The sequence below is a fragment of the Typopeltis vanoorti genome, chromosome 6, assembly GCF_054136105.1.
Source record: "Typopeltis vanoorti isolate ZY-2024b chromosome 6, IOZ_Tvanoo_1.0, whole genome shotgun sequence".
Classification (NCBI taxonomy): domain Eukaryota; kingdom Metazoa; phylum Arthropoda; class Arachnida; order Uropygi; family Thelyphonidae; genus Typopeltis; species Typopeltis vanoorti.
The window spans coordinates 3887597-3914785 of NC_143554.1; the positions used below are offsets into that span (position 1 = coordinate 3887597).

General features: G+C 42.7%; 1 protein-coding gene across 2 annotated transcripts in view; it reads left to right on the forward strand.

Moving 5' to 3' along the window:
• Positions 1 to 1428: 1428 nt before the first annotated feature.
• The window catches only part of LOC150105254 (corticotropin-releasing hormone receptor 1-like), a 120860-nt gene continuing 95099 nt past the window's right edge, over positions 1429 to 27189 (forward strand). For both annotated transcript variants that reach the window (XM_090394650.1, XM_090394651.1), the window contains exon 1: positions 1429 to 1709. In XM_090394650.1, the coding sequence (XP_090250776.1) occupies positions 1586 to 1709 (124 nt within the window). In that variant the 5' untranslated portion in view covers positions 1429 to 1585. The remainder of the gene's footprint in view (positions 1710 to 27189) is intronic.

The following is a 27189-nucleotide window of genomic DNA, read 5'->3' on the forward strand; positions in this document are numbered from 1 at the left end:
GACCCTAGCCTCGGGATGTCTGTACTTGCTATGTGATCATCGTAAGAACAAAAGTATCACCTTATTTTGCACACAACCATGAAAAAGGAGGGTTTCGCACTGTATTATAGCAGAGTGACGCATTTATTAGCCCGAACCTTCGCCACGGAAATGACTTTTTTCCCACCTAATTTGGCTGTTAAAGATGGTCCGATTCAAACGATCTTTAACATCAAATTCTGTCCATCTCCTCGGCAATGATACCTACCCGACCACTTCCAAATTTAGTCCGGGGAATTTCATGACTGAAACCGATATTGAAGAACTCGGGCATACTTCACTATTTTAAGGGCCGAACGGGGTTATCGCAATAAATAATCTCTGAGTTTTCCTGCAGCGAAACATTCAACTGTCGTGGATTCGCAAGCCTTCGTAACGACCTCAAATGCCGCACTTCAAGGAAGCCCGTCCTGCCAAAGAATCGCGAAACAAGTGGAGTGCGGATAAAAGAACCCAACTCGGCTCTTCTCTGCACTCGACGCAGTGATTGCACGCGCGAAGATAACAACGTGGACAAATCGTTTATATTAAATCAATCAATATTTATTTTATTTATTTATCAATTTGCGGCGCGTCTGTTGTACGAGGAGATTACTTTGCCTTTTCACATTAGGAAACACAGCATCAGAAACAGTTCATTTAATTATAAAAAATGTCGAATTCGATATTGCTTGCTGAGGAGTTGGTTTCAACTTCGATTGCGTTACGCTGTCTTGTGTCGAGGGAGCCTTTTATCTAACAATAACATCTGTGATTCGCACTCACAGAACGAAACAACATCTCGCTTTCCTTCGCAATAACAATGCGGCTTGCATGATAAATGGCTCGTGTCATGAGACGCGAGCCACACGGAACACACGATAGGAGAAAGATACGAAAGTAGAGTTGTGAAGGTTTCCAGACTGTGGCACGTCAAACTGTCGAAATGCTCGTCAAGTTAATTAACGAGACACGTTCCCTTTGAGTGCGCCCGTCCCTTTCCCAAATATCAAATTCGGCCTGAAATTCGAGGTTTCAAAAGAGCCAGTAAGTGATACATCGCGCAAAGGCGCTTTATTTTTAGAGCGCCACACAAAGTGTCCGTGATCTCTCTCTCTCTCTCTCTCTCTCTCTCTCTCTCTCTCTCTCTCTCTCTTGCTCGCTCTTCTTAGGACTAGTAGCGGCTCCAGAGAAAGAAAAGCTGTTGAATTTGTCAACACGGCCGCGTTTCAGTTTCCGCTGCTTTCTTGTGGCGAGCTGTTTCGTTCGTATAAAACGGTTATTGTCTCGTTAACTTTACAAGGGAAGGTGAAGTTCTTTTCCTCCACTAGGTGGCGCGTCTCTGTACTCACGCTGACGACGTACAGCAGCAGCAGCAGTTGGGGTTTCGCCGAAGGGAGAAAAAAAAAACGAAATCAATATCCGACCGAATCATTTGACTGTAGATGCAAGGGCACTTAAGGTGTTTCGTAACGCGTGCAACAAGAAACGGGGATAAATATTCCTCAGCATGCACTGCTCGAGCAGAATGCGGGCTATTACGTGACCAAATTACTTTCCCGATACAATGGATTCTACAAACATCTCCGCATCGGACCTTCGCGAAGGTCCTGTGCCGTCGGACGGGTTTGTGCTGCTGCAGAGCGAAGTCGAGTGTTTTTACGCGTATGAAAATGTTTCGAATATCAGCGGTAAGTAATATTATTGCACTTTTCTTTATTGATTTTCTATCAGGAAGTTATAAATTCAGAGCGGAAGACTCGCAAATTTTCCCGAACTCAATTTGTGTTCTTACAAATAACATTTGGAATCGAAGTAAGAAGTCGTAGCCAGAAGACCACAAGGGAATTTATATCTACGAATGCTGTCACTAATAATAATAATAATAATAATAATAATAATAATAATAATAATAATAATAATAATAATAATAATAATAATATAAGCGTTTCTTGTCATTTGTTTGGCAGACATGCGGGTTCGATTCTCGTCATGGCGTGAATCAGCGTGTTGATGGGGGTGGAATCTCTCTCGCAGCGTAGACAGATCAGCCAGAGAACACACACACACACACACACACACACACACACACACACACATAGTTAATCAACAACAGAACAACTAATGGGTGGTGTGAAGTGGCTTTCGGCGATCACCATCTTCTCCATTTGCAGTTCGTAAGATTTTCTGTTAATCAAATTCAAGTGGGCATTTCGCACTTTTTCCTGCGCAGTGATCAAAATGGCCAAACGTTTTTAATGTGGTTGTAACGGAATATCCTTCCGCGTTGCGTTTTAATAGCGAAAGACTTTTTCCAGCACCTCTCTTTTATGCCTTCTTTAATAATTTTTCGACATATTGCGCGTGAGTAATGCTAGCAACCGAAACAAGTTGACTCCACGAAATGCCTTGGAAAGTGCTGCCGAGAGAAATTCGTCGTAGTCACAAAAGATCTCAAATTCCCTACGCTCACTCACGCAGTAGGGATTTGATTTCTTTGGCAACACTTTTCATTTCGTTTGAGTAGCAACCGGCAATGACTCCGGAGAACTACTACCCCTGCATGCTTCTCTGTCCAGATTGCAGTTGCCACCACACTTAGCAGCCGTCTTTGTCCCTTTGTGGAGGAGGATCGCATCCTACTTCCGCAAGTGGAATCATTCTTATGAGGAAATCTCTCATCTTCGCTTTAATTTGAGTTGATTTCTGACTCAGGAAAAAACTCTGAAAGGGACCTTAGTGGTGACGGAGGGACACATCCAACCAACCAGATATTTAAGCGCCTCTTGTTCTTAAAAGACAGATTCAATCTCGATAATGAGGACCTAGTTCAGTTTGTAACTTGCTACAGTGGCTCGTATTCCTCTTCAGCAAGGCCAAACGTTTTCGCTATCCAAAACGCAGTGGCTTTCTGGTGAAGATCAGAAAGAATTCTGTGCTTTAGGGACTCAATCAGACACGAATTGGGTGCACGCAGAAATGGACTCACGAGACAACGGGCGCAAATATGCAACGGAGAGAATAAGAAAAAAAAAAACTCTCGTTAATTAAAGACCCAATTATTCTGGATGTCCGTGAGCAGTCACTTCGATCCGAATGTAAGCTGCTGCTTGGTGCTTCCCTGCGAGCAGCCTTCGAATGAAGTCGACGTGTTTGCCACGCACTTTCATCGAAGTGCATTTCCAGAAAGAGCGGCGAATTTCCAAGCTTGAGTGCGCGCTTAGAGAAGTGGAAGAATTGCTGCAGAGATTAGTCATATGACTAATGTACGAGTAGCTTAACAAAGCTTTCTCGACTCTCTCTGACTCCTTTCTAAGATGCCCTTAATATAAAAATGCAAGACATTCATTTCTGAAAAAGTCACCTCCTCCTCCCAGTAAACAGGTTGCGTCATGTGCTGTTCATCACAGCGCCACAAGACGGAATCCGTTGCTGATTCTTGCTGGTGGGTGGCTGGCAAGCGGCATCGAGAAGGGAAGACATCTCCGGAATAGTCCATCGAGCGACGAAGTAAAATAAAAAATCAGTTCGCTGTGTCCGATGAAAGAAGGACCACGCTTGCCTACTCGAATGCAGTGTGGGGCGCTTTCTGGAGGAGTTGTAGAAGGAGGATTCCAGGAAGTGCTTTCTCAAAAATTTCAGATTTCTGTGAAAGATGCTTCATTAAGACATGAAACGAATTGTAATAAATGTGGGCGTACGGGGTGATCTTCCAACGCCATTCTAGAAATGACATTCTTGAGAAGGCTCGCATGAAACAGTCAACGAAGCGAAATTTAAAAAACTGCAACTAACGGCAAGCAAACTCAACATCAACAATGCTGTACGATGTGATGGAGCAGCTGTAAGAATGATACAAAATGTAACTTAATACCACCCAAGATTTTCCATTCAAATCATAAGCAAATCCTTCTCGACTGGTGAATTCATAGAAAAGCAACAGTTTATACCACCTATCTACAAAAAAAGGGATATCAGCAAATTCGCAGACTACAGACCAATCTCTATTCTACCAGTTCTCTCAAATATCCGCGAACTCGCAATGAAAAAAAAGACGTACTCGTTTTCTAAATTCAGTGAACTTCTTCAATAAAAATCAGTACAGATTCCTCGAAAAACCTAACACTGAAGAAGCTTGCTAAAATTTACTGAACTCTCATAAAAGAGCATTAACAACAGTCAAAAACATCAATTATTTTCAGAGACATAATACGGAAGAAGCCATTGGGCACTACGCCCATGTTATACTATTAAAAAAAAACACTGCATATGCTGTCGGAATTAGGGGAAGCTTCACCTATGGTTTCAATCTTATTTAGAAAACAGGAGGCAAACAGTGCAAATAAACGGCGCCTTATGTGATCAAAACTGGAGTTCCTCAAGTCCAGTTTTAGGACTTGTCTTATTCCCGATCTCTATAAACTACGTGTGTTCAGTGGAATTGAAAGGAAACCTAATCAACTATGCTGATGAGATGGGAATAGTTTTCTCATCACTGAAGCTATCCTGCCAAGTAGATACCATTCTGCTTCCAATTGGAAACTGTTCAACGTGTACACATTGTGTAACCATCAATGACCAGCGCTGCACCCTCGTGATGGTCATTTTCAAATAGCTCAGGCAAAAGAAAAGTATCATTTCACAATTCTGGCAACAAGAATCTTGAACTCTCTTAAGGGAGAGCTCAGGAAGAACCTTTAAGAGAGGAGGAAGTCTATTTCTTGACGCCAAAATGTTTCTTACTTTTACCCAGAAAAAACGCAAATAGACTGGCGGAGTGGTTTCGCCAATATTCAATGTGCACACATGCAGAATAACCCACCCATCTTGGACCGATCATATCGCTCCCTGAGATTCATATTGCAGCATTCTAAAGCACCCCCCCCCACTCTGCACCATTACAGTAACGTGCGAATAACGTTTCATGCAGAACTCACTTCTTAAGAAAAAGCGTAAATATGCACGTGCGTAATGTAAATGTAAATACGCATATACTGATAAAATAAAAAATACAATAAAATAAAAGTTACCACCAAAACGTGATAGGACACGTTCGCCCAGTTTCCGCCTCCCTGTTTAAAGGACCGTCTTGGTGGAATGCCCCCCCCCCTTCATGATTCAAATTCATTTTGAAATGTATTGTCTGAACCAAATTTGAACCACACACACCTAAACAGCCTTTGAATATTCAAATTATTATTTGAATACCGATGGAATTTCAATAATGATTGACGACTCATCCAGAGTAAACGTCATCCATCCCCTCCCCCGCAATTTGGCAGCAGCGAGGAAGATTGCGCGGAATTTATTTTTAAACTCGGAACATTTTAGCTTGCTTTATTGCGAAACCCCCTTAAGGCAATACAACAGGAAGGGTTTTTAGAGCGAATGTTAACCGAGTGTGGTCTCGGAATCTTTTCGTTTCTTTTCCGATCGCTGCAAAGAGCTTGCTAAATCCCAAAACTTGTGCTGTTGACGGAGATGAATTATTTCCGTCGATGTCGTTGGTGGGTGCGCAAAACCAACGCTCTCGCTCTGAGGGAAAGCACTCGGAATCTTGAAAGAAGTGCGGAGGGACTTCGTTTCTGAAATTTAAAAAAAAAAATTGTTTCCTGTTTGCACGTCTTGTGTAGACAAGGTTTTGGAACGAAATAAAGACGGATGTTGTCGTGTTTACACGACACATTCCGCGAATTGAAAAGTCCACCTGCTTAACGTAACCCCTGCCCTCGTTTAACTACATTAGCAATGGGGGGGGGGGTTTCGATTTCCTTTACCTCATTTCCATTTTTCGGTGTTTTTGTCTCTTCTGCCTACATTTACGCGTTAAAACAGCAGTCGGGGACGGGGGTGAAAGACCTCACTGAAGTAATAAACCCTTCACTGACAATTACAGGGTCACCTCTCCAATATTTAACTGTTTCCAAATTTTCCGTCCTGGTTAATAGAACGGGTGGCGCTTCTGATATCAACTCAACGCGGGATTCGAACCGATTTTGTAGTAATATTTGCATCTTACAACTGACACATACAAACTTCGCAAACGAATTTCGTCGTCCGATGCGAGCGGCTTTGTCTACTGGATCCCCGAAATGGCTTGGAAAAGTGCTCCCTGTTTGGTCTCCGGAGCAAGTTTTTCTATTGAGTAACCCATAAACAAGCATCGCCGTCTTTCATGCACTGCGTGAGGTTCACTTAAGACAAATCCCCGAATTCTGCAAAACACATTTTTTCGCGGATGCCAAAAATCTTTTCCAAATGCTTCTGAAATAAAAGTGAGTATGTTACGCGGAGAGAAGCTGGGGCGTTTCCACAAGGGGGAAGGGGGTATTTATTTCTCCACATTTTCACATGCATTGCAGAAAAAGGGCGTAGTTAAATATCTAAACTTTTTTTCTTTTTTTCAAAAGGCTATTTGTTACAAAGCATGAAGATGGGAGTGTTTGCAGTGTTGTACTGAAAAGGAACGGTGGACGGCAGCTGCTCTTGTTTTAAGATGCCTAACAGCAAGTGGAGGAATGAACTTTGCCATTTAACTGGAGCAGCGACCGTGTAGAAGAGACACACTCAGCGGAAGCATTGCGACTGTGAGATAGAAGTTGAAGTGAGCTTGTTAGGGAAGGTTCAGCTATGAGCCAAACTGCTCTCCTCTGGACAGCATCAAGAATTTTTATGGTTTTAGGTGCACCTCCCCAAATGTGGGCATAGCGTTCTAAGGACGGTGGATTGGGAATGTAAATAGGGTTAGTAGATGGCTGGGTGTAAAACTGCTTCTTGAGTAGAAAGGAATGTCTAGTTTTTAGAGGCTGAGGAAGCTCCGATGGGACGTGTTTATGCAAGGAGAAGCTGAAAGTACATACATGAATCCAATCGGTGACACCACATCCACTCTGGTGAGTGGTGTATTGTTGAAGATAAGCGAAGGTTCATTGAGGTCCCTTTTGTGAGAGAAAAGGCAGGACTGCATTTGGTAGCATTGGAGGCGACCAGGTTTTCCCTAAAGGTAAAGGATGATATGCAGATCAGTATTTAAGGCATAGTCGCAGATGATGTTGAAACTTCGGTGTGTCTTAGCACCACACGGTTTATCGTTAGCAAATTCTGAATAGAGGATAAGTGAGAGAACAGCCCGAGGCACTCGTGCCTTGGTGAAGCTGGAAGAGAAGGAGCCAACCACCATGACACGCATTGAAATACCAGCGAGAAAGCGAGCTATCCAAGTAGGCAGACAGAAGGAAGGCAATTTGCTAAGCAGGACTCGATTCCAAACACGATCAAAAGCCTTGAAATGTCAAGGGCAAGAGGCCATTTTCTCCTAATGCTTTCATAGGCGTCCAATGGTGGCTGATGAAGGCCTGCAGAATCTAAAACGGCACTGGTGACAGCTGATTTGACTATTAATAACTTTCTCTATTACTTTGGAGAATTCAGCTGACGGCGATTATTCAGTAGTTGGACGGCATTTTTCTCCCTTCTTTGGATATGTGATAAGTATATGGGGATGATATGGGGATAAGTGCCAACAGCATGGAAAACTGAAGAGGCGATGGAGGATAAGGGGCACAACACAATACTACTGGGGAAATACCTTCGGAACCAGAAGACGTTAAGTGTCCAAATTATTGGGTATTCTTCTGCCAGCTTTTTGGTTAAACCCACAAGGGGCACTCCTTACTGGCATGGAAGGAGGCGATTTACCTTCGCCACCTAAGTGGGATTTGAAGGAAAAGAGAAATGACGGAGGTCAACTCTATTTCAGGTGCTACAACAGCGGTGACATCAGAATGACAGAGAGAAAACTGTTTTTTTACGATAACCCCACAGAATAAAAGCTGCTAGACCAACACTACAGCGCCACGGGTGGGTAAGTGATTAAGAAAAAAGAAGTAGTCTGTTATATTTCTTAAAGTTAAAGGCTGCATTCAGTGGGAAAAACAGTATGAAAGAGATTGTTAGATAGATAGATAAGATAAAGTTTATTATTATTCCCATCACGTGTACATAATGCTTATATTATTCAATTCACGTATTATTATCGTATTTTCTGTTGGTTGCATTTATTTTTTGGCTACTTATTTTGTTATAGTTAATAAAAATATTTTTCTCACATATACGAGTAGAGTAAAATACATTTCGGATGGTTTACGAAATGTTTCAAGTGAGTTAGTGATAAAGTAAGTTCGTTTATGTGTAACCAAGGGGCACTCCTTGGTTACATTAATTCTCCTGTAACCATTCCGGTTACAGGAGAATTAATTTGGCTCGATCCAGTCACTGCAAAGTCCAGTGACTGGATCCATAAGGGCTCCCAGAACAGGGTATATACTTGTTACAATATTAGAATCGAAATTGGACTTGAGAAGTAAGTCTTAGAGATCTCTTATAATATACGTTTAAAATAAAGGTCCTCATTATTTCGTCCCATGAGGCAGTTCTTCAATCTTTTTCTGAGAGCATATTCTGAGGTTATCGATTTGATTTCATTTGGGAGTTTATTGTAACTGCTTGTCGCTACGGGTTCGAAGGATTTATAAAAGTTTCTTTCTTCGCCTTGGGTACCACCAGCATGTTCCCACCGCAGCGCAATCCATAGTCTACATGATAATACCGAGAAACTTGCAACGTTCTTTCTTCTTACGTATAACAGACAACCACAGAGATAAAGTTTCTGTAGTGGTTGAATATTATGAATGTCAAATAGATCGTTGGTTGAATGCGCGAAGTGAGTAGTGGTAATGGCTCTAATTATTCAGTTTTGTATTCTTATTAATGGAAGCAGATTGTTGTAATAGTCTCCGCCCCAACAGGTGATGCAGCGAGGAATTTACTCAGGAATAGTACAAGCATATTATAGATTGTTCCAAGGAATAGAGGTGGGTAGAATGAAGGAGGAGGATGAGAAGATTGTTTGGTGTGTCTGGAATTGGCACTAGTTCTTCTATGGTTAGAAGAAAGTGTAAGAAGGGCAGTGACCTTTCCAGAGGCGCAATGCCGGTGAAAATATCTATAAAAAGGCACCGTGCAGAAACAGAGCGCCTATGGGAAAGTGATTGAGGGGAGTCTCTGAGGGAAGGGTCACCTATAAAGCGGATCGCCCTTCTCTTTATATGATCGAGAATCCTTAGGATTTTATGCATCACCCGAAATGTGAGAAGAATCTTCCAAGATAGGTCAGCTTCTCAGAATTATGAATAGTCAGACCAATGTCAATCACGGTCAGACCACGGAAAGGATGAGTATTCGAAGGTCATTGCACTTGGTACCTTTGTGGTGCCGAAGGACACGACGTTTGGAGTGGTTGAAGAAGGGCATTCTGTGAGACGAGAAACCTGCATAAGATGACGAACAGAAGCTGCATTCAATAGCTTTGTAAGGACCAGAAGCTTCCATTTGGAAAGGAGGCGAGTTTTCTACCGTTGGGCTTTGGAAGTTGGATTTGGAAATGCTGTTCGACATTAATTGTGTGTTTCAGCACAGGCGCAGTGTGAAGTTGAAGGTTGTCGTTGCAAGTCACCTGCATTCTTCAACTGCTTTCTTACATCTGCTGTGACCCGGGGGGCTTAGGAAGTAGATGAGACGTTTGAGTGGAATGATGATTTCTGTGACTGCTCTGTGCAGGTCGGACTTCCTTCCCATTCGACCTGACGGAATGTGAGGCAAGCAATTTCCGCCATCTTGTGACGCTAAACCAAAACATTTGTATTATTGTGCGAAACAGTGTGTTTCAGTGTAGATGTCTCTGCAATTCGGAGTTAGAAACGTGCATTTTGTGGACGATCGTTTTTGCGGTGCCGATCGGAAAGCGGATTAAAAAAATCTCGAATACTGAAAATAAGTAAATTGATTATGAAATAAAATTATGATTTTTTTATGAATTCCATCACGCTATAATGAAATAACATCGTGGACAGTATGGTAGAAGGCCTTTATGGTTCGCAAAGTTCGTTTTATGCGACGTAAACAATTCGAGGTGACCCACATCCTCCCCCTTTATGATTAGCCCACTTTTTTTCAGAATGGAGTTCACTTTCTTATTCAAAAAGCAGTCGCACTTATTTGCAAGTTTTCTGCATTGCAGGCAATGAAACGCGATCTCTTCTCGTGCTGCAAACTGATTCCTACTCGTTCACATTGCTATGAAAAAAGCAGCGATCGCGCCTCCTCGTGTGAATTCCGAAATGCTGAATTTTTAAACGGGATTGAGATAAATGCGCAGCCGAAGAATCTGGATTTTTCCCCCACCCCAGCTGTTTGTTCCCTTACTGGGTTTTCACTGCACTTGCTTTCGACGAGTTAAAAGCTGAGTCATATGCGGAAGCGTACGAGGCGCATTCTCTTCCCGAAATGTCACTCACAAAACCGAATTCGTCGTCGTAAGGCACGTGCCTCGTTTGAATGGAAGAAGCAAACCGTGAAAGAGGAGACAATTAAAAACCTTTTCATTTCAAATGCGAAATCCCTCGCAGCAATTCAGAAAAGGAAAAGAAATCCCTTCAGTGGATGCACATCCTTGACTGAGCCACGCATGAGCAGTCGCTCATGTTAGACGGGATTTCGCGTGTTTACCGGAGATCAAAATTGCGTTTAATTTAAAGTCAATGAAGCGACACCCTTCCACGATCACGCGAAACATGTCAGCAAATGAGCGCTCTCTGCGGGATCATTCCCATCACTGGTTTCGCTTGGACTGCACGTGGTGATAAATAAAATACAAAAGTTTAAAAAAAAAAAAACGCCGATTCACCCCATTTAGTTAAAACATTTTCTAGACGGCTGAGGTTCAAATTCTTCGAGTTTTGGAAAGCTTATTTCGGCAGGGAGAGGTGACCGACGAAGTCGCTTGGATCGCTGCCAGTTTCGTCCTCGACTGCGCATTTAACGGTTAACAATAAGAAATCACGTGATGGAAATTCGCTTAATTGAGTTTCTTTCTCGAGATAATAGTTCCCGTTAACCTCCTGCATTTTGACCTCCGTCGGATATCCAGTAGAACAGAACGGATTTCAATGGCAATCTCTTCGTCGTACTGTGACGCTGGCTCGTGACTTATAAGCAGCGTAAAAAATAAATCCAAGAATGAGTTATTTTGTTTGGGTTTTTTAATCGGTGTTAGGAGAGCCACACTCACGAGCGTTCCTTCAACCTCCCCGTACTCGTTCCCCTTTTTTTTATTATATTTTAAGACGCGTCTTCGTGTGTGCTTGTCCCTTCGGTTCTGTCCCTGGCGGCAAGTGTTGCTTCTGCTCAGTAACTGTCATAACACGTGAAATGAAGCAATCAAAGGAGAAGCACGAGACGAGTACTTTGAATGGCTGAGGAGCAGCCAAGCTGCAGAGAGCAGGAGCATTGGCGTGGTGGAGAAACCAGCTTCTATTTAGCGGCTTGTCGGGTGGTTTTGAGGTAAATCTTTTCGCACGTGCTACAAAACATCAAAATTCGCAACTCAATTAGCCTAAAGAAAAAATTTGAATCCGAGTTCTGATTATTTCCTCTTCGACTGAAAATTTTAATACTTCAAGGAATTTTTCTGACAATCCCCCCCCCCCTTCCTAAGTTTTAGGAAGAGTTTGGCGTACTTACTGTTCCTTGTGATGCATCACTTTTCATGGAGCGAAAATCGCACGGGACTAAACCAAATACCTCCCCCCCCCTTCACAAAGTGCCCCTCAATGACACAGAAAACGATTGTGAAATGAGGATCCTTCGCGTAACTGAGAATCACAGAAGTGTCGTCCGGCGATCAGCGCAGAATTCTGAAATAAGAATGTACGAAACAGAGAATTTTTTTTTTTTTTTTTTTTTTTGACAGTAAGAAATAATCTTCAATTCTCCACTAACTGCAGGTGGCCCTTTCGAAACGATCTGCAGTTTTTGACTTATCGCTCCGTTTTTGTCCCAATTTTAACAAAATGAAGCGTTCGAAATCCTGAGTAGAACTGTATTGGTTGGCACTTAGGAGAGGAGTTGCGCACGAGCTGGCCATCATCATTTTTCTTCTGTCTTTTATCATTTTCATTTTTCTTTCACTTTTATTTCTGAAATGGAAAAGTAAGATGGATCCAACGAGAACTTTATCTGGCATGCAGCGGTTGAGGTTCACAAGATGTGCTTTGGACACTCCTTCCCTGCAGAAATGTAGGGAAGAAGAAGAAGAGCTGATAACTTTATATCTGGACCTCACCAGCCAAAGCGAGTTTGTCTTCTTCCTTCCCTCGCACTTTGTATTCGCACGCCAGTGTTTCGACACAAAAGTTTTTCTTCACGACCGAACGTGGAAAAGCCCAAAGACCTTCAGGCCAGCGAGTCTTACGTTTCTCCAATTCAACAATTTCAAAATTCTTAATGCTTTCTTAAACCAAAAAGTGAGGTCCCCAATGCCTTTTCATTCCCCTAAGCGAGCGAGCATGCGCGCTCTTTTCAATCTCGACATTTGAAATCAGTGGGCAGCCGCTCTCGCCATCGTCGTGTTGAGTGCATTCCGTGCGTGCTGAGCAAAAGGTGAAGTTCGTAAGTGGCTTCATAAGCAACGAGCTCTTCTTTACATTCCAATCAGAATGTGGCTGAAGAGAGAGAGAAAGAGAGAGAGAGAGAGAGCAGAACACTTTCAAAGAGAACTCGTTCACCATTCAGAAAACATAATTTTAACCGAATAACGATACAGAAATATTTGAAAGCAGTACTTTGGTACCTAAAACAGTTATTTAAGTGATTTTGGTCTCTAATCGCGATGGTTCACAACCTCACAACCTCCAACCTCACACCAGGTGTCAGTTGAAAGCACCATCACGCTGCTTCCGTGAGAACGGAAGTGGCTTCGAAGAAATTTCGTGTTTGGGATCCAGAGTAGGACTTCTGGATTATACGAAAAGCACAAATTAAAATAATAATAATAATCACAAACCCTTTAGCTTATTCACTGTTTTCCTACCTCTTTTGAGGGGGGGGTCACATAAGGAAATATTCTTTGGATTGAATAGATTTTTTCTTTCTAAGGTCAGTTTCTCGTGCTGTTTTGAATCTGTTGTGATGCGTCGCATCCAGCATTTGTCTAACCACCTCTTGCGAAATCCGCGATGCTCTCTCGCTCTTGATGCATACAGAATTCCAATAATAATCTTAATAACTGGAGCATCCCGTCCCCTTTTCACTCTCCACACCCCCGATCTCCGTTGTAATATTGAAACTGTGGAGTCAAAGAAATGATTTGGTTCCAAGATTCTTCCCTTTTCAAAATAGATTAAGAGCAAGGCTTTTAAGTCGGTGGTGAAGAAGTATTCGGCGTAGCACAAACAGTCTCCGATTGCTTTATTATTTATTTTCTTAATTTTGCATTCTCTTTAGAATCTACTCGTACGGAAAGTTTGCAGAGGTGGACCAACTGCAACTTCTGTTGTTACAATGAAAACATTTTATGAATATTTTGGGCTCGTGTTTTAAATGAATCCAAGTTTGGATTCAAACTGGTTTACTGTGAAGTTCTACTTTCTAAGGCGGCTTTATTTGTGCAGATTTGCATGGATAGTAGAGGGAAAGGCGACACCGTAACTCGAGATGCAGAACTTTATTGATTGGTCGATCAGACACTCGGCACGAATTACAAAACGGCTTCCGAGAACGCACGTGCACTTAGCGATAGAGCATTGACCGCAGGCGCGGATGCAGCTCCATGGCGAGGATCATCTGCGAGTCGTATTGAGATTGTCTTACTTTCTTAGCGTCAAGAAAGGAAGTGCGCTCGTTTCCCGAGAAATAATGCTGCGATGCCACCCGTCGAGTGTGATGTTCTCCTGCAAAATGATGGATTTGCACTGCTGAAATAAATCTGGAAAAACGAATTCGTTTTTCCAGATTTATTTTCTTCCCTGGAAGCTAACTTGCATTGAAAAGCAAGCAGGTTGGACCGAACGAATTCGTTTTTGCTAGTCTTCCGTACAGATTCGCACTGCAATTCGTGCAAACGACTCGAACCTACTTCCTTAGTTGGAAGTAGCTTCGAGCATGTTAACCGTGAATCTGCTGGGGTTGCTGGACTGGCCATGGCAGCAATATTGCGTCAACGTTGTTATTGCGTACGGGATTGAAGGACGGCGTTTGATAAACGGCCAGCCATTCAGAAGGGCCTTCTTTACCCTCATTCGCCCCTCTTTGATAACTTACTCTGGACCTACGGATTCTCTTTGTCAGGCTGAAATCGGCTTTGAGTAGATGTCGCTTCGCCATCTTTTCGCGTGTTTGTTTCGCCGCTCTCTTCTGTAAAGTGAAAACTCCTCCTGGTGGTGGTCCAAAGAAACGAATCCACGATCCATCAGTAATCATGCAAAGGTGTGCTCCTGTTATTTTCATCTCGTACCTAAATACCGTAGACGGCCCCTACCCCGTGGTGTTTAAGTGGTGAAGACAAGCATTTATCAAGCGTTCAGATTTTAAATTTCGGCGGCGTCTGTGTGACCCCTGCGCACGTCTGTACTCGTATAAGGAGGTTCATCTTGTTGTCATTGATAAATCAAGTAGTGTGATCGCACGCATGCTACCAGCGGACCCATCCACGATATTTTGCAAGGAAAATGACCTCTGCTAGGAGGAGCAGGGAATGTTTCTAATGCCCTGAACTTATTACCGAATTTGGTTACGACAGTCGTGTGTGTCACAAGCATACTCGCGTATCATTTCGTGGAATGCTGCCATCAGCAGGTCGACCAATCACTACGCAGTCTTTTAAGATGATTCAGAAGAGCAGTTCTCGTGGGTCAGTTGTGTTGACCCCTTTTTCGTATTGTGAATCTTCTTTTCTGTATTTCTGTTTATATTATTTGAAATATTTGGAAGGTGTTTTACTTTCTGTTAATGTTCTCACTTTCAGAAATCGCGCGCTTCAATACCCCACCTAAAGCAAAGTTCACCAAAATGAATGACGTCCTTCTTCAGCTCAGCCGTTTCTAATTCGTGGCCGAATTTACTTCGTCGTAAGGAGACGGTCGCAAAATGCTCGCTTTTGGACGCATCTCCGATGAATAAATTTATTTATTTGAACCGAGCGAAGAGGTCGTGCTTTGTTCTTCGTTTATCGCTAGAGGTCGCATCGCGGTCATCTCTAGTGCAATAAAAAAGCAACGAAGAAATAAAACATTACTCCCCTTTTCGTGGAATATTTTCTACGACGTTATTGAGAAACCGATTTCTTCGACATGAACAAAGAAGTAAAGCTGAGGAGAATCTTCTATTTTGATCGCAAACAAATGAAAAACAGATTTTTTTCTCCAAGTCGTTGCTTCGACGAGGGCATTCTTGAACAGGCAAACTCGACTCGCTTTTTTTCTTTTTAGAAACTCTCGAACCGATGAGAGCCACTTATTCCTGGCAGACACACGACGACTGCGTCCGAGTGTTATTTATTTATTTTTTATTAATTTTACTCGAAGAAACTCTCCTCGCTTTGGCAGAATGCGAATAAGAATTATAAAACAAAACACATTCTAAAGGGGGGAAGTCACGAAATATTTGAATGACGAAATATTACGGGGGTGTTTACAATTTGCGATGATGTCGAAGGAGTTCTCGATGCTGCGTTCTACTCGAGATGTTATTTCAGGGGAGACAATTTTCGAGTTTAATACTGACGGACTGAGTCACGACGAACATGCCCGAAAATAAAACAGTCATCGGGCCGCTCCTTCATATTTTCAAATACGACACGTAGTGCACTCTGATGCATCCCCCCCCCCTCCCATACACGAATGACGAAGCAAATTGCTCTCTTTTCATTTCGTGCGTGTGTGTGTGTGTGTGCTCGCGGGTTCGCTTGTGACAGTTCGGATTTATACCGAAAATGGCGATCGCAACGTTCCAATCATCCCTTCGTGGGGATAAATTTCGCCCCTCCCCTCCCCCTGCATAGAGGAGACCTGAATGACTTAGAAAAGTACCACCAGGATCGGGTGGGTTTCCGAATGATGTAATCCTTGTTTAAAACAGAATGTAAGAATTGAAGAAACGAAGGTGCGTGCGCAGAGTGAAAGGAATCCGCTTCGTGTTTCTTATTTGTAACTTTGATTCCCTTTTCTTCGTGCGATGCGAATCGCAATGGAAAGAAACTCTTCCGCGACATCCTCTTCAGGCTCTGAGCATTTCTGAGCTTCCTCCTTTCTGAGTTTTGCTGCTGTTCTGACCGCCTGTTGCAATCAGAAGCCCCTTGCGTCGATGCCACTCCGTAAGCAACAGCGTATCGCTCTTTCCGAAATTCACACTTTCATTCATTCATGCAGCTGCTGCTCTTTAACGAGTATTAAAAACAGAAAGAAAGAAAGAAGGCGCTGGCAACAGAAACGGACTCTTTGGTCTGCGTGCGTTTGTCGCAAAGGGAGATTTTGAGCGGAATATCTTAGTGGATAAGTTGAAGCATCGGATGGAACTGATGTGACTGCTAACGGGATGATCCAACAAATCAAATGGAGCCGAGTGGCTACCATCAAAGCAGCTCGATCATTCGCTTTACAGTTATCCGGCTGAGGCTTCAAATAAAAGCCTTGAGGATTCTCCCGAAACATTTCGTGCGGTGTCAGAACCAACGCACGCTCCATTCAAGAACTGCTGAGCGTGCCTCGGTAACACCTGTCTTGATTGAGGCGATGTTTTGCAAATTCGTTTATTTTATTACTTAAACGGCTCCTCATGCCACCCCTCCCCATAAACACAACAACTGACTGAATTAATTATGACCATTCCTCTTCGTTCAAGTTACCTCTCTGTACAGCAGCAACAGTTTTAGGTATACGCGAAGGGAACATTCTTCCGTAGAAATAAGGCCCTGCTTCTTGCAAAGTGCTAAGATGACTCTGCTGGCATCGCGTTTTTTTTTTTTTCCACATTTGTGTTTGTTTTCTGTTGTTCCTATTGGTTAAGTGGTCTGTCGGTTTTTCGCTGTAATTATAGTCGAAGTAAGAAGCCGACTCTTCTGTCTGTTGCCGGATGAAAAATTCGGAAAGTTTAACGACCTCCGAACAACGCAGGTTAACTCACCTCCTTTAGAAAGGAAGTCCAAGAGTTCATAATCAGATGTAAGCAAATAAAGCTCGATGTCAGAGTGCAAACTGCAGCTTCAAGTGCTCATCGTTTTGTTCAAGCTTGCTCCAAGGAAGGTTGGTGCCAGTCCAACTTCAGAGTTGGAAAAGTGTTCGTCTTGGATTCGGTGAGCAAAGTGGTTGGCAGAAGCAATCCTGTCGAGATTTCTGCACTTTGTTAAGTACACACGAAGTTCTCAAGTTTCTTTCGTCGTGCGTTGAACGCGAGGAAGGGCCCACGTTAACTCAGTCTCTAAACTTCTTGCCAGTAATCGTTCCAAAGGGCGCGCGCACACACACACACACACACTATAGTCCTCTGCAGCCAACTACAACTCTTTTTCTTTATTTCAACAAGAAACGCAGCATCGATGCCATTACAACAGAAGTTGTAATGGCATCGACGGTGTCCTGTTTCAATCGGTTTCTTGGTGATCCGATTTCAAGAACTTCCCCTCTGTTTACTTTGCACGAGAAACGAGAAAGAGCACCCGCTGCTTCGTGGAAAGTATCGATCGCGCTGTTGCTAGAGAGTTCTCTTTTTTGCTGTTACGTCACCGACATTTAACTTGGTTCGCTCGGACCATAATAATGCTCGCGACAGCGAGAGAAGAGGAGATTAACGCGTGCTGCCTCACAAGACAAGATCGCGCACAGACAGACGGAGATAACAAGTTGGAGGGTGCGGAAACTAATGCGGCAGCGCATACAGCGAAAAACAATTTTTTTTTTCGTAATGTTCACCGATGTGATCGCTTCGAAGACGGTTACTTCGTAGTTCCAAATCTTACGAAATAGTACGAAGGAAATACTCCTTGACGAAATGCCTCGAGTGGGTTTATTTGTAATCACCAGGAAATTTCGGAAATTATTCTCCTCCGCTTTTCATCTTTTAACAGTTTTACGCTTTCGCTTCTTATTCGCATCTCTGATTTTAAACCGTAACATTCGATGGAGGTCCGTCTCATTCCTCCATCGCCACCGATTTACTATTTCGATTTTAAAGCGCCAAAAATGCAGCAAAAGTGGGCGGTAACACCTCCACGTGATGCGATCATGGAATTCAATTTTAATTTCGAAAGAGCTGCGGTCAAAAACACGTTCTGATCCAGGAGTGCGCCATAAAAATAAAAGCTTCGCTTATCTCTTGATGTCGAAGATTACAAACGGAGAAACACGAGCTGTAAGTTCGGATAATAGAGAACGTCTTCTGTAAGGTTTTTTTGGTTGCTTGACAATGACGTGCCGTCACCATTGTTGATGATTACGATCCATTAACCATGCTCATCGTTCTAACGCGACTCATATCGTACTCGGATCAAATACTGAATTTTTTGTGGACACGCAAGCTTCCTCACTGAAAGCGTTTTGGGGCCACGAAAAATCTCGGTTAAAAATGACACAAAATCACCGAAGGTCAGTCGAAGTGAGAGACTTTTGGTCCTCCTTCCGATCACTTTTCCTTTGAGTCGTTAATATGGGAAGCAAGATTGGTCACAGCAATCAGAGCTTCTCCCACAGATTCCGGTGGACATTGTTACTGCGCGTGCATTTCGGACGCTCATTCAAGCAATACCCAAAGCAACACGATGAGAACTAATTCACAGACAGACACCGTTTGTGAAATTATTTTAAACGATTCCATTTGTGTGCGAGTAAGCGAGTGCCCCGTCACGTGCAACAGCCTTTCAAATTCTCACCGTGTCTCTCCAGCGAGAGTGTTGCGTGTCATACCGGGGTTAATTCCATTCCAGCGACTTGCTCGAAGATGGTCTGCTTCACCTTCCAAGTGATTCACGCTCTGGCGATTTTGTGTGAGACAAACATTCGCGTCTTTGTTCGTGGAAATATCCCAATCTAAAAGGCAGGCGTTGACTTTTTTTTGGGGGGGGGGGGGGATGTTTTTTGCTGGACGCAGCCGGGAAATATGCAACTCATTTGGTAACGAAGAGCATTTTCGCCTGATAATTATCATCAGGATTGCCTCGAGTTTCCTTTTATGGGTTGTAAAATCGCAGCATCCACCAGCAACGAATAATCGGAATTTCTCGTTATTAATCCTCTCCGTGGAAATTATTTTTTAGCCACCCACCCACCGATAAACGGTAAGAAAAGATGGAATTATTAGATGAATAGCGCAAGTTTTGTATCCACTTAAACGAGTAAAAATCGAATGCACAGAAGGGAAGTGGGGGAGGAGGAACGAAACTGTCGTGTTGACTGCAAGGGTTGGTTCCCAGGGGAGATTCGTTTAGCAAAAAAATAGTATGACGAGTGATCTAAGTTAACGACCCCGCTTGCTTTTTCGGTTTAAGGCTGCTGTCTTGAAGGAAGATCTGTTGGGGCTTCTCTTTACAAGAAGATCGCCTCCGCGTGGAATTTCTTCCCCTCGGATGTACCGAAAACCGCCTAACTGCGGGGGGGGGTAAACAAAAGATTTTGCTTTTTTTGAGAGAGAATTGAACTGTCGGAGGCTCTTCGGACACGACGGAAGGCGGAGTCGCAAGAAAATGATCTCTTAAGTAAGTTGAGAAGAGAGGCGCGTGGGATCGAGGGGAGACAAGAACTCGGATTCCCGTCGCAACGAAGTCAATTATTTACTTTCCAGTTTCTTCGCCGCTGACAGATCGATCTCTTTTTTGTTTTCAATTCTGCGGAAAAGCATCCGCTGCCGTTTTAATCTCCCACATGGAGAAGGGAGGCCCGTCAGAAATCTTTATTTTGGGTTAAACGTCTTAATTCCATTGATTGCTTTTTTTCTTACATTAATTTGATGACGCAGCACAATATCACCGCCAACATCTCTCTCTCTCTCTCTCTCTCTCTCTCTCTCTCTCTCTCTCTCTCTCTCTCTCTCTCTCTCTATCTATTTATCTCTCTTTCTCTATTTTACGACTGGTTTAAGCAAATGTACGTTTTGAGATGTTGAAGCAACAAATTAATTTACAGTTTTTTTTTTGTTGTTGTTTTACTTTCCTTTTTGGGGGGGGGGATAATTAAGTGTGCGCATTTTATACTCACTTCCTTAATCCAAAAAGAAACGTTGGGTACATCCAAGGGCAATATAAAAGGCACGTGGTTTGTCTTCATACAATTTCTTTGAAGTGACGGAATCTACTCGTGATTGTTACTTTTTTTCCGTTTCAAATTCATGTCCCAATCGCACCTGATCGAGTGCATCGTCACCGAATACGACATCGCGTGAAAAATAATTCGGAGAACCCTCCCTCATATTAAATAGCAGATGCAGACGCACTGAAATCGGCGCATCCCTCGACTGCTGCTTTCCCAGATGAGCAGTTTTCTGTTCGCCTTTTCAAGGCAACTGGGCTTCGCAACACTGGCGTGTCACCGTTGTCGTAAAAGAAGACGGCTTAGTGAGTTCAATCTCCTCTTGACATTTATGTGCTTTTTTTCCCTCTTAGATCTGAGTAGATTTTCTCACATGAAAAGTTGTCTCCTTAGTGGTATCGTTTTCTCTAAATCCACTTCTGAAAAGAAAAAGATAAGATAAAGTTTATTATTATTCTCATCGCGTGTACATAATATTTCTATTATTTACTTCGAGTATTACTATCATATTTTCTGTTGGTTGCATTTATTTTTTGGCTATTTATTTTGTTATAGTTAATAAAAATATTTTTCTCACATATACGAGTAGAGTGAAATACATTTCGGATGGTTTACGAAATGTTTCAAGTGAGTTAGTGATAAAGTAAGTTCGTTTATGTGTAACCAAGGGTCTTAGCCATTCCGGTTACAGGAGAATTAATTTGGCTCGATCCAGTCACTGCAAAGTCCAGTGACTGGATCCATGAGGGCTCACAGAACAGGGTATATACTTGTTACTATATTAGAATCGAAATTGGACTTGAGATGTAAGTCTTAGAGATCTCTTATAATATACGTTTAAAATAAAGGTCAACATTATTTCGTCCCATGAGGTAGTTCTTCAATCTTTTTCTGAATGCATATTCTGAGGTTATCGATTTGATTTCATTTGGGAGTTTATTGTAGCTGCTTGTCGCCAGGGATTCGAAGGATTTATGAAAAGTTTCTTTCTTCGCCTTGGGTACCACCAGCATGTTTCGGCCGCAGCGTAATCCCCCTAGTCTACATGATAATACCGAAACACTTGCAACGTTCTTTCTTCTTACGTATAACAGACAACCATAGAGATAAAGTTTCTGAAATGGTAGAATATTATGAATGACAAACAGATCGTTGGTTGAATGTGCGAAGTCGGTAGTGGTTATGGCTCTAATTATTCTGTTTCGTATTCTTATTAATGGAAGCAGATTGTTGTAGTAATCTCTGCCCCAACAGGTGATGGCATATTGCAGCGAGGAATTTACCCAAGAATCGTATAAACATCTTAAGAATGCCTCATTTACAAATTTTTGAACATGATATATTCTGTTAATTATGAACCTCGACTTATTCGTTAAAAATGTGATGTGGGAGTTTCACTTCAAATTGCTTTCGATGTAGAAGCCCAAATGCTTATGGAACTCCGCTAGCGCTTTTTCGGTTTTGTATCCGGATCTAAACCGTATTGATTTAGTTTCGTAAAAGGATATGATATTTAGAAAGCTATTTAATCGTATTTTTATTAAGATTTCAATAACCGTTGAGGGACAGTATAGATATTGGTGTGTAATTTTTGATTTCATTTCTGTTCCCTCCTTTAAATAGCGAAATAAGTGAGGCAGTCTTTAAGTGTTCTATGAATTTTTCCTGTTCAAGAGCTGCAATGGCGATTTGTGTAAAGAACTTTAAGTTATGTTTGATGATAATACAGTATTTAGTTTTTCGATATTTATATGGTCACGTTCCATTTTTTTAATCCGATTATTACACTCATCTTCATTTCTGCGTGTAAATTGGAATTCATGGAATTCTTAATCCACGAAAGGTGGACTTATCCCTCTGTGGGATCAAAATCACGACTGTTACAGTGTACGTCAAGTGTTGTTCGTTTCGTGAAGTACATCGATGACGTCATTACCCTCTGGGAATTCACGTTTTTCCCGCTTTATGTTACCAATCATCATGTTAACCAACTCCCGTTCACAGAAGAAAGAAATTTCGTTAAGAGAGAGAGCGAGATTTCTCTTTTGCGTGCTTTATTTTTCTCCTTTAAGTTTTAGCAGAATTTTTCTAGTCGTGTTCGAATTTTTTATTCAAGTAGTTCAAACATTGGATTGAAGCGAATCTTCCTACGCTTATGAGAGAGCTTTTCTTTTGTCCTCGTCACACTCTTTCGTTCATTCATAACGGTTTATTGGGCAGTTTTTTCATTTTTTTTCCCAATCAACTTTATAAAATTTGGCAAAACTAATATTGGCCTGAATTTATTTTAATTGGGGTAACAACGACTTTTTTAAGCTGACCTAAAATATCGCATTTTCTGAAGACATAATTTCTCTTCAGATGCCCCCGGAAGGCGTTCGCCTTCTTGCTGTTAACATCGAATCCACAGCTTTTGATTATTTTCTAATCATTTCTGAATGCACTTTCGTTACGTTTTCAGTAAAAATGGTTTGAGATGGAATTCAATCCTTGTTCGTTTCTGATGGTGTTAATGAAACTCGGCTGATGTCCTTCGGCCACTTTCGTTACGAAGGGAAATCGCAGCGCCCTTCCTTTTCTTTACTCCAACGAAACTCTTAATATCTTCCCACCGAGTCTTTCCCACGGCTCGCTCGTTGCTCTGCCTGAAACAAGTCTTCGGCCTTTCCTTTTACTCGACTTGCACTAATTTTTGCGGTCGCTTTCAAACTGTAATATCTGGAGGTTTCCCTTTCCACACGTAACTCAACTCCCCCCCCCACCATTGCTCGCCTTTAATCCTTCCTCCCGTCACAATAATCTTCTTCGTCTTCATACATCTCTCTTTCTTATCCTTAATGTTTTTCACGGAGAATGTTTGGGTTGTGGTTGTCTGTAATCACTGCCGAAGCAAATATGGCGATGAAGCTCGTGCGTCATGTTAACTGCGTGTGCTTGTTTAGTGAGAACCAGGAATGTCTTGTGTGAAACTAGCGCTTTTTCCAGTTCTTTAGATCAAAGAACTTTGCTTCTGACATCTTCGTGCAATCGACGTTCTCTCCCGCTGCATTTCAGGACGCTCGTACCGGAGATGAAGCAAGTTGAGGTTGCTTCGAAGTTCGTTTTTCGGTTGTCGGATGGATCTGAATTCTGATCTGGTCTTTCGCCATTCGAGGCTCATTTTAATTAAGATGCTGAGGAAATATTTTACGAACTGTTATTTGGATTATCCTAAAATCCACTCACTAAAGGAGCTGCAGTGCTTTTCATTAAATTTTCGAAGCCGAGAAAAAGAATAATTTCGATGGGTGTAGTTTTAAAGCGCCGGTCACGAAGACCTGTTTTGTTTATTTATTCAAAAATTGTGTCATTTTGGAAACTCTGAAAAACGAATATTTTTAATCCCTCACGTTGCACCTCAGTCAGAGGAGCGGAGTGAGCACGTGACCTAGTGTGATTAGCGTCCCCATCCCACCGAGAATAGTTCGAGAGTTCCTCACATGAATTCCGTTGATTGTTATAACAAGGAAGGCAAAGTTCACTCGTTTGTCAAGACAAAGTATCAATTATTTTTTCTTCTTATTTGCCCCCAGGCACATCGATCCGAGGCCCAAGTAACAAGACGTACTCCGAGAGTTCTGCGTGCCCAAAGGCATGCAGCCTGCTCGAACACACACACACACACGCGCGCGCGCGCGCGCACAGGAGCGTGCACTTCAGATATCGAAGTGGGATGGTCGCATTGTACAGCTTAACTCTGGTGATAAACAAGAAAAAAAGGCTTGTGGAATAGCTGTCCACGCAGAAGCGAGTGGGGAATTTATCGATGGCAATTCTGGGGAACAGGGACCGTGGAAATATTTGCAGAGAACGCGAGCAGCAAAGCATCAATGTCAGTGTGAAAGAAAGCGCGTGAATTGGTGAAAGATGAGTCGCCAATCAATCTAACTGCTCTCTTCTGATGAGCACCGAAATGTACGAACAATACAGCGTTATAAATGGAGAGGAGCGATATTTACGAAATGTTTAATCCGAGAGAGGGAGATTTGAGGTTAGAGTAATCCCCAAAAAGAGAAGCCCGTCTCGTGTAGAGATTTGGAAGTGATCACAAATAGGACTGGAATAAAAGGCCTGGTTTGCGAATACAAAAAAGATTCTTCCCTACTAGCAGTGAAATTAAGAAAGTTATCAGAACCGCACTGAAGAATGGTTTGGCGAGCAGAATTTAGTGGCGCAAGTTTATATTCTGGAAGTTTTTAATGCGAGAGGAGAAAGAAAGAAGTCCTCTGGAATTCTCGCGTCGGTTGCAAAGGATCAGAAGAAAGCTCGATCCGTCGAAACTTGTAATGACAAAGGTAATGCTGATGACCATTTCCAAAAGTCAGAATAGCGACCATACGTGTATTAAACTCGTGCAAGTAAATTCTGATCTCCAAACCAATCGGCTGCATATTTGAGCAGCGTAGTCATGACGGCATCTCAAGCCCGAATTTCGTTTCTTTTGGCTTGTTTATTCGTTTTCGGTTTGTTACGTAAAATCGTTATACAACGATGATCGCAATAAGAATTGTCTTGTCAAATATGCTTCTTAATCCAGCAAAATCCTAAACGACCACAAGAAGGCAGGTCTCGAAAGGAGTTTTGTCTGCGCTAATCCCCAAATCAAAAGCGAAAGAGAAGTCAAGAAATTTGACAAACTTTGAGATTCTCCAGACTTCCGTAGCATTTGTAAATTTATGAGTGACACACGAACGAGATTTTGTCTTCCTCTTTAATTCATTGAAAGGTTTCCGGGTGGAGGAGAAGCTGAGTGTTGATGCTTTCCTCAGGTAGCTGTACGGTATTTGGATGGTGAAAATTTGACTCCCTTCTTAACAAAGGACTGAATACGCGTTTATTTCCATTCTACAGGAACTGCACAGAATAAACAGGAAAGGACGCAAAAGAGGAGTCTGCCGTGGAACCAAAACCGCCAGAACCTTCAGAAAATGCCATTAGGACAAGAAGCAGCATTTTGTCCAAAGTGTGTTGATCGCTTTCTGGAGAAGAATCCAAAGCGAGCATTGAATGTTCAGTGTTAGGAAAGGCAGAAGCACATTTCTCAAGATGAGCAAATTTGAGAAAGAGTTCTTCTTCCTTCGGTAATGATGAAGCAGAACATTCGAGTGCAAAAGAATTGTACTCGGTGGTTTTAAGCCTGGTTGGACCAATACTGATGACGACAGTTTTCGATAGCGACCAAGAAGGACGACTTGCATTTGTGAAAGCCACTTCCTCGATTTTGGTACTTTCATAATTTGTACGCACTGCTTGGACGAAGTCAACGGACATCCCACGGACAAGGCGCATCGTGCCATGTGACGAATCACGTGTTAGTTGCCGGTATAAACTGGAGGAATACGATGCTCCCAAGTCAATGCAGCTGTGACCGGGTGAAATGGCTGCGAGAAGGGATCTGGCGGAGTTTGAAAGAGGCGTTGTGATACGATGCCACGTGACAGGCCTATCTGGTTGGCAAATTGTTGACAAATTCGGTTACCCCAGGTCAGCAGTCAGTGATACCATACTGAGATGGAAGCGAAAGGAGTCAACTGCAAGGCAAGTGCCATCTGCAGTGGGAAACTCGCCACACTAACCGAACGTAACCGTAAGTTTGCTACGAAGGATAAAATTTAAAAACCGCCTTCGTCGGCCTACACATCGAATGCATGTTCCGGGCATCGATAGGAACACGAATCTCCACAAAAACCTTCAGAAGCGAGTCTCACAACATGCGTTTCCATGGTAGGACAGCAATACAAGCCTCGCATTACCTGAACCAACATTCAGCGTCGGCTTCAGTGGTGCAAAGGGCGTGTGCAGTGGGACATGGAAGCTTGGGAAGCTGTGTATTGCAGCGACTAATCGCTCGACACCCACAACCGAGCAAATGGACGGGTGTCAGTATGGCAGATGTCTGATGAACGTCTCATATTAAAGTGCCCAGCCTAAGTCATGAAATTCGGAGGTGGCGGTGTAAGGGAATGGTCCTGTTTTTCCTGGTTCGGTATCGGAACTCTTTTGTGGTGCCACAAACATTGAACTGCGAAAGGTATCTGAAAATTCTGAGCAATGCAAAATGCTTCCTGCTTTGTGGCATTTTTACTGAACTGATCTTTGTCTGTTCCAGCAATAGATTGCATCGTGTCAGGAGGCTGCCGCTGAAACAGCGTGGTTTGTGGGCATGAAAGTTGCCACATTTGATTGACCTGCACAGAGCCCTGATCTCAACCTTATTGAATATCTGTGGGTTGAACTGGAGCGTTGGGTGAGGTCAAGGGACATCAGCATCACAGTTCAGGACCTCATTACACGCCTGCAGGAAGAATGGTCCACAATTCAAATTGACCGATATCGCGCGCTGGTGGAAAGTGTGTCCCGCAAGATTGCTGCAGACATCGCAGCGAGAGGAGGTCCTACAATCCATCAAGGTGGGCACCACGGCTGTTTGTTTCTCCCATTACGGTGTCCGTTGTCTTCTTTCTAATCGGGATACGTCGATCATTTGTTTTTATGTGAATCACTCCCATGGAAGGTTGTAACCAATTGCTTATTGATTACGGTGGGTAAGCAAAGCACTGAATGATCCAGAAAGCCTGCTCTAAGATCCAATACGAAACTTTTCCAAGCAACGCCAGGCCTACAATGATGAAAATTATCTGTTACCTAAAGACTTTTTCAAACGTTTACCAATGTCGTAGTAAGAAAAAGGAACATTTTTCTAGGTTCGTTTGCAAGCGTTTTGATGACAGTTGTGATATGCGTGAATTTTCTCTTGCATTGGCTTGGTACACGTTGAGAAGAAACACGGCTTAAGTATGAGACGAGAATGTTGAATGTTTCAGCCATGTGTTGAGTGGAAATGTTCGGATCAGAAGACTGAAAACAACAAAGTCCAGCGAAGGAAATGAGGCACAAAATGTAAACATAATCCCAGACCACACAATGATGAGGGGTGGGTGGGGGATGGAAGTGTGCTCTGTGGGAGAAGAAAGGTACATTAGACTGTGGTTTTACCTGCCTA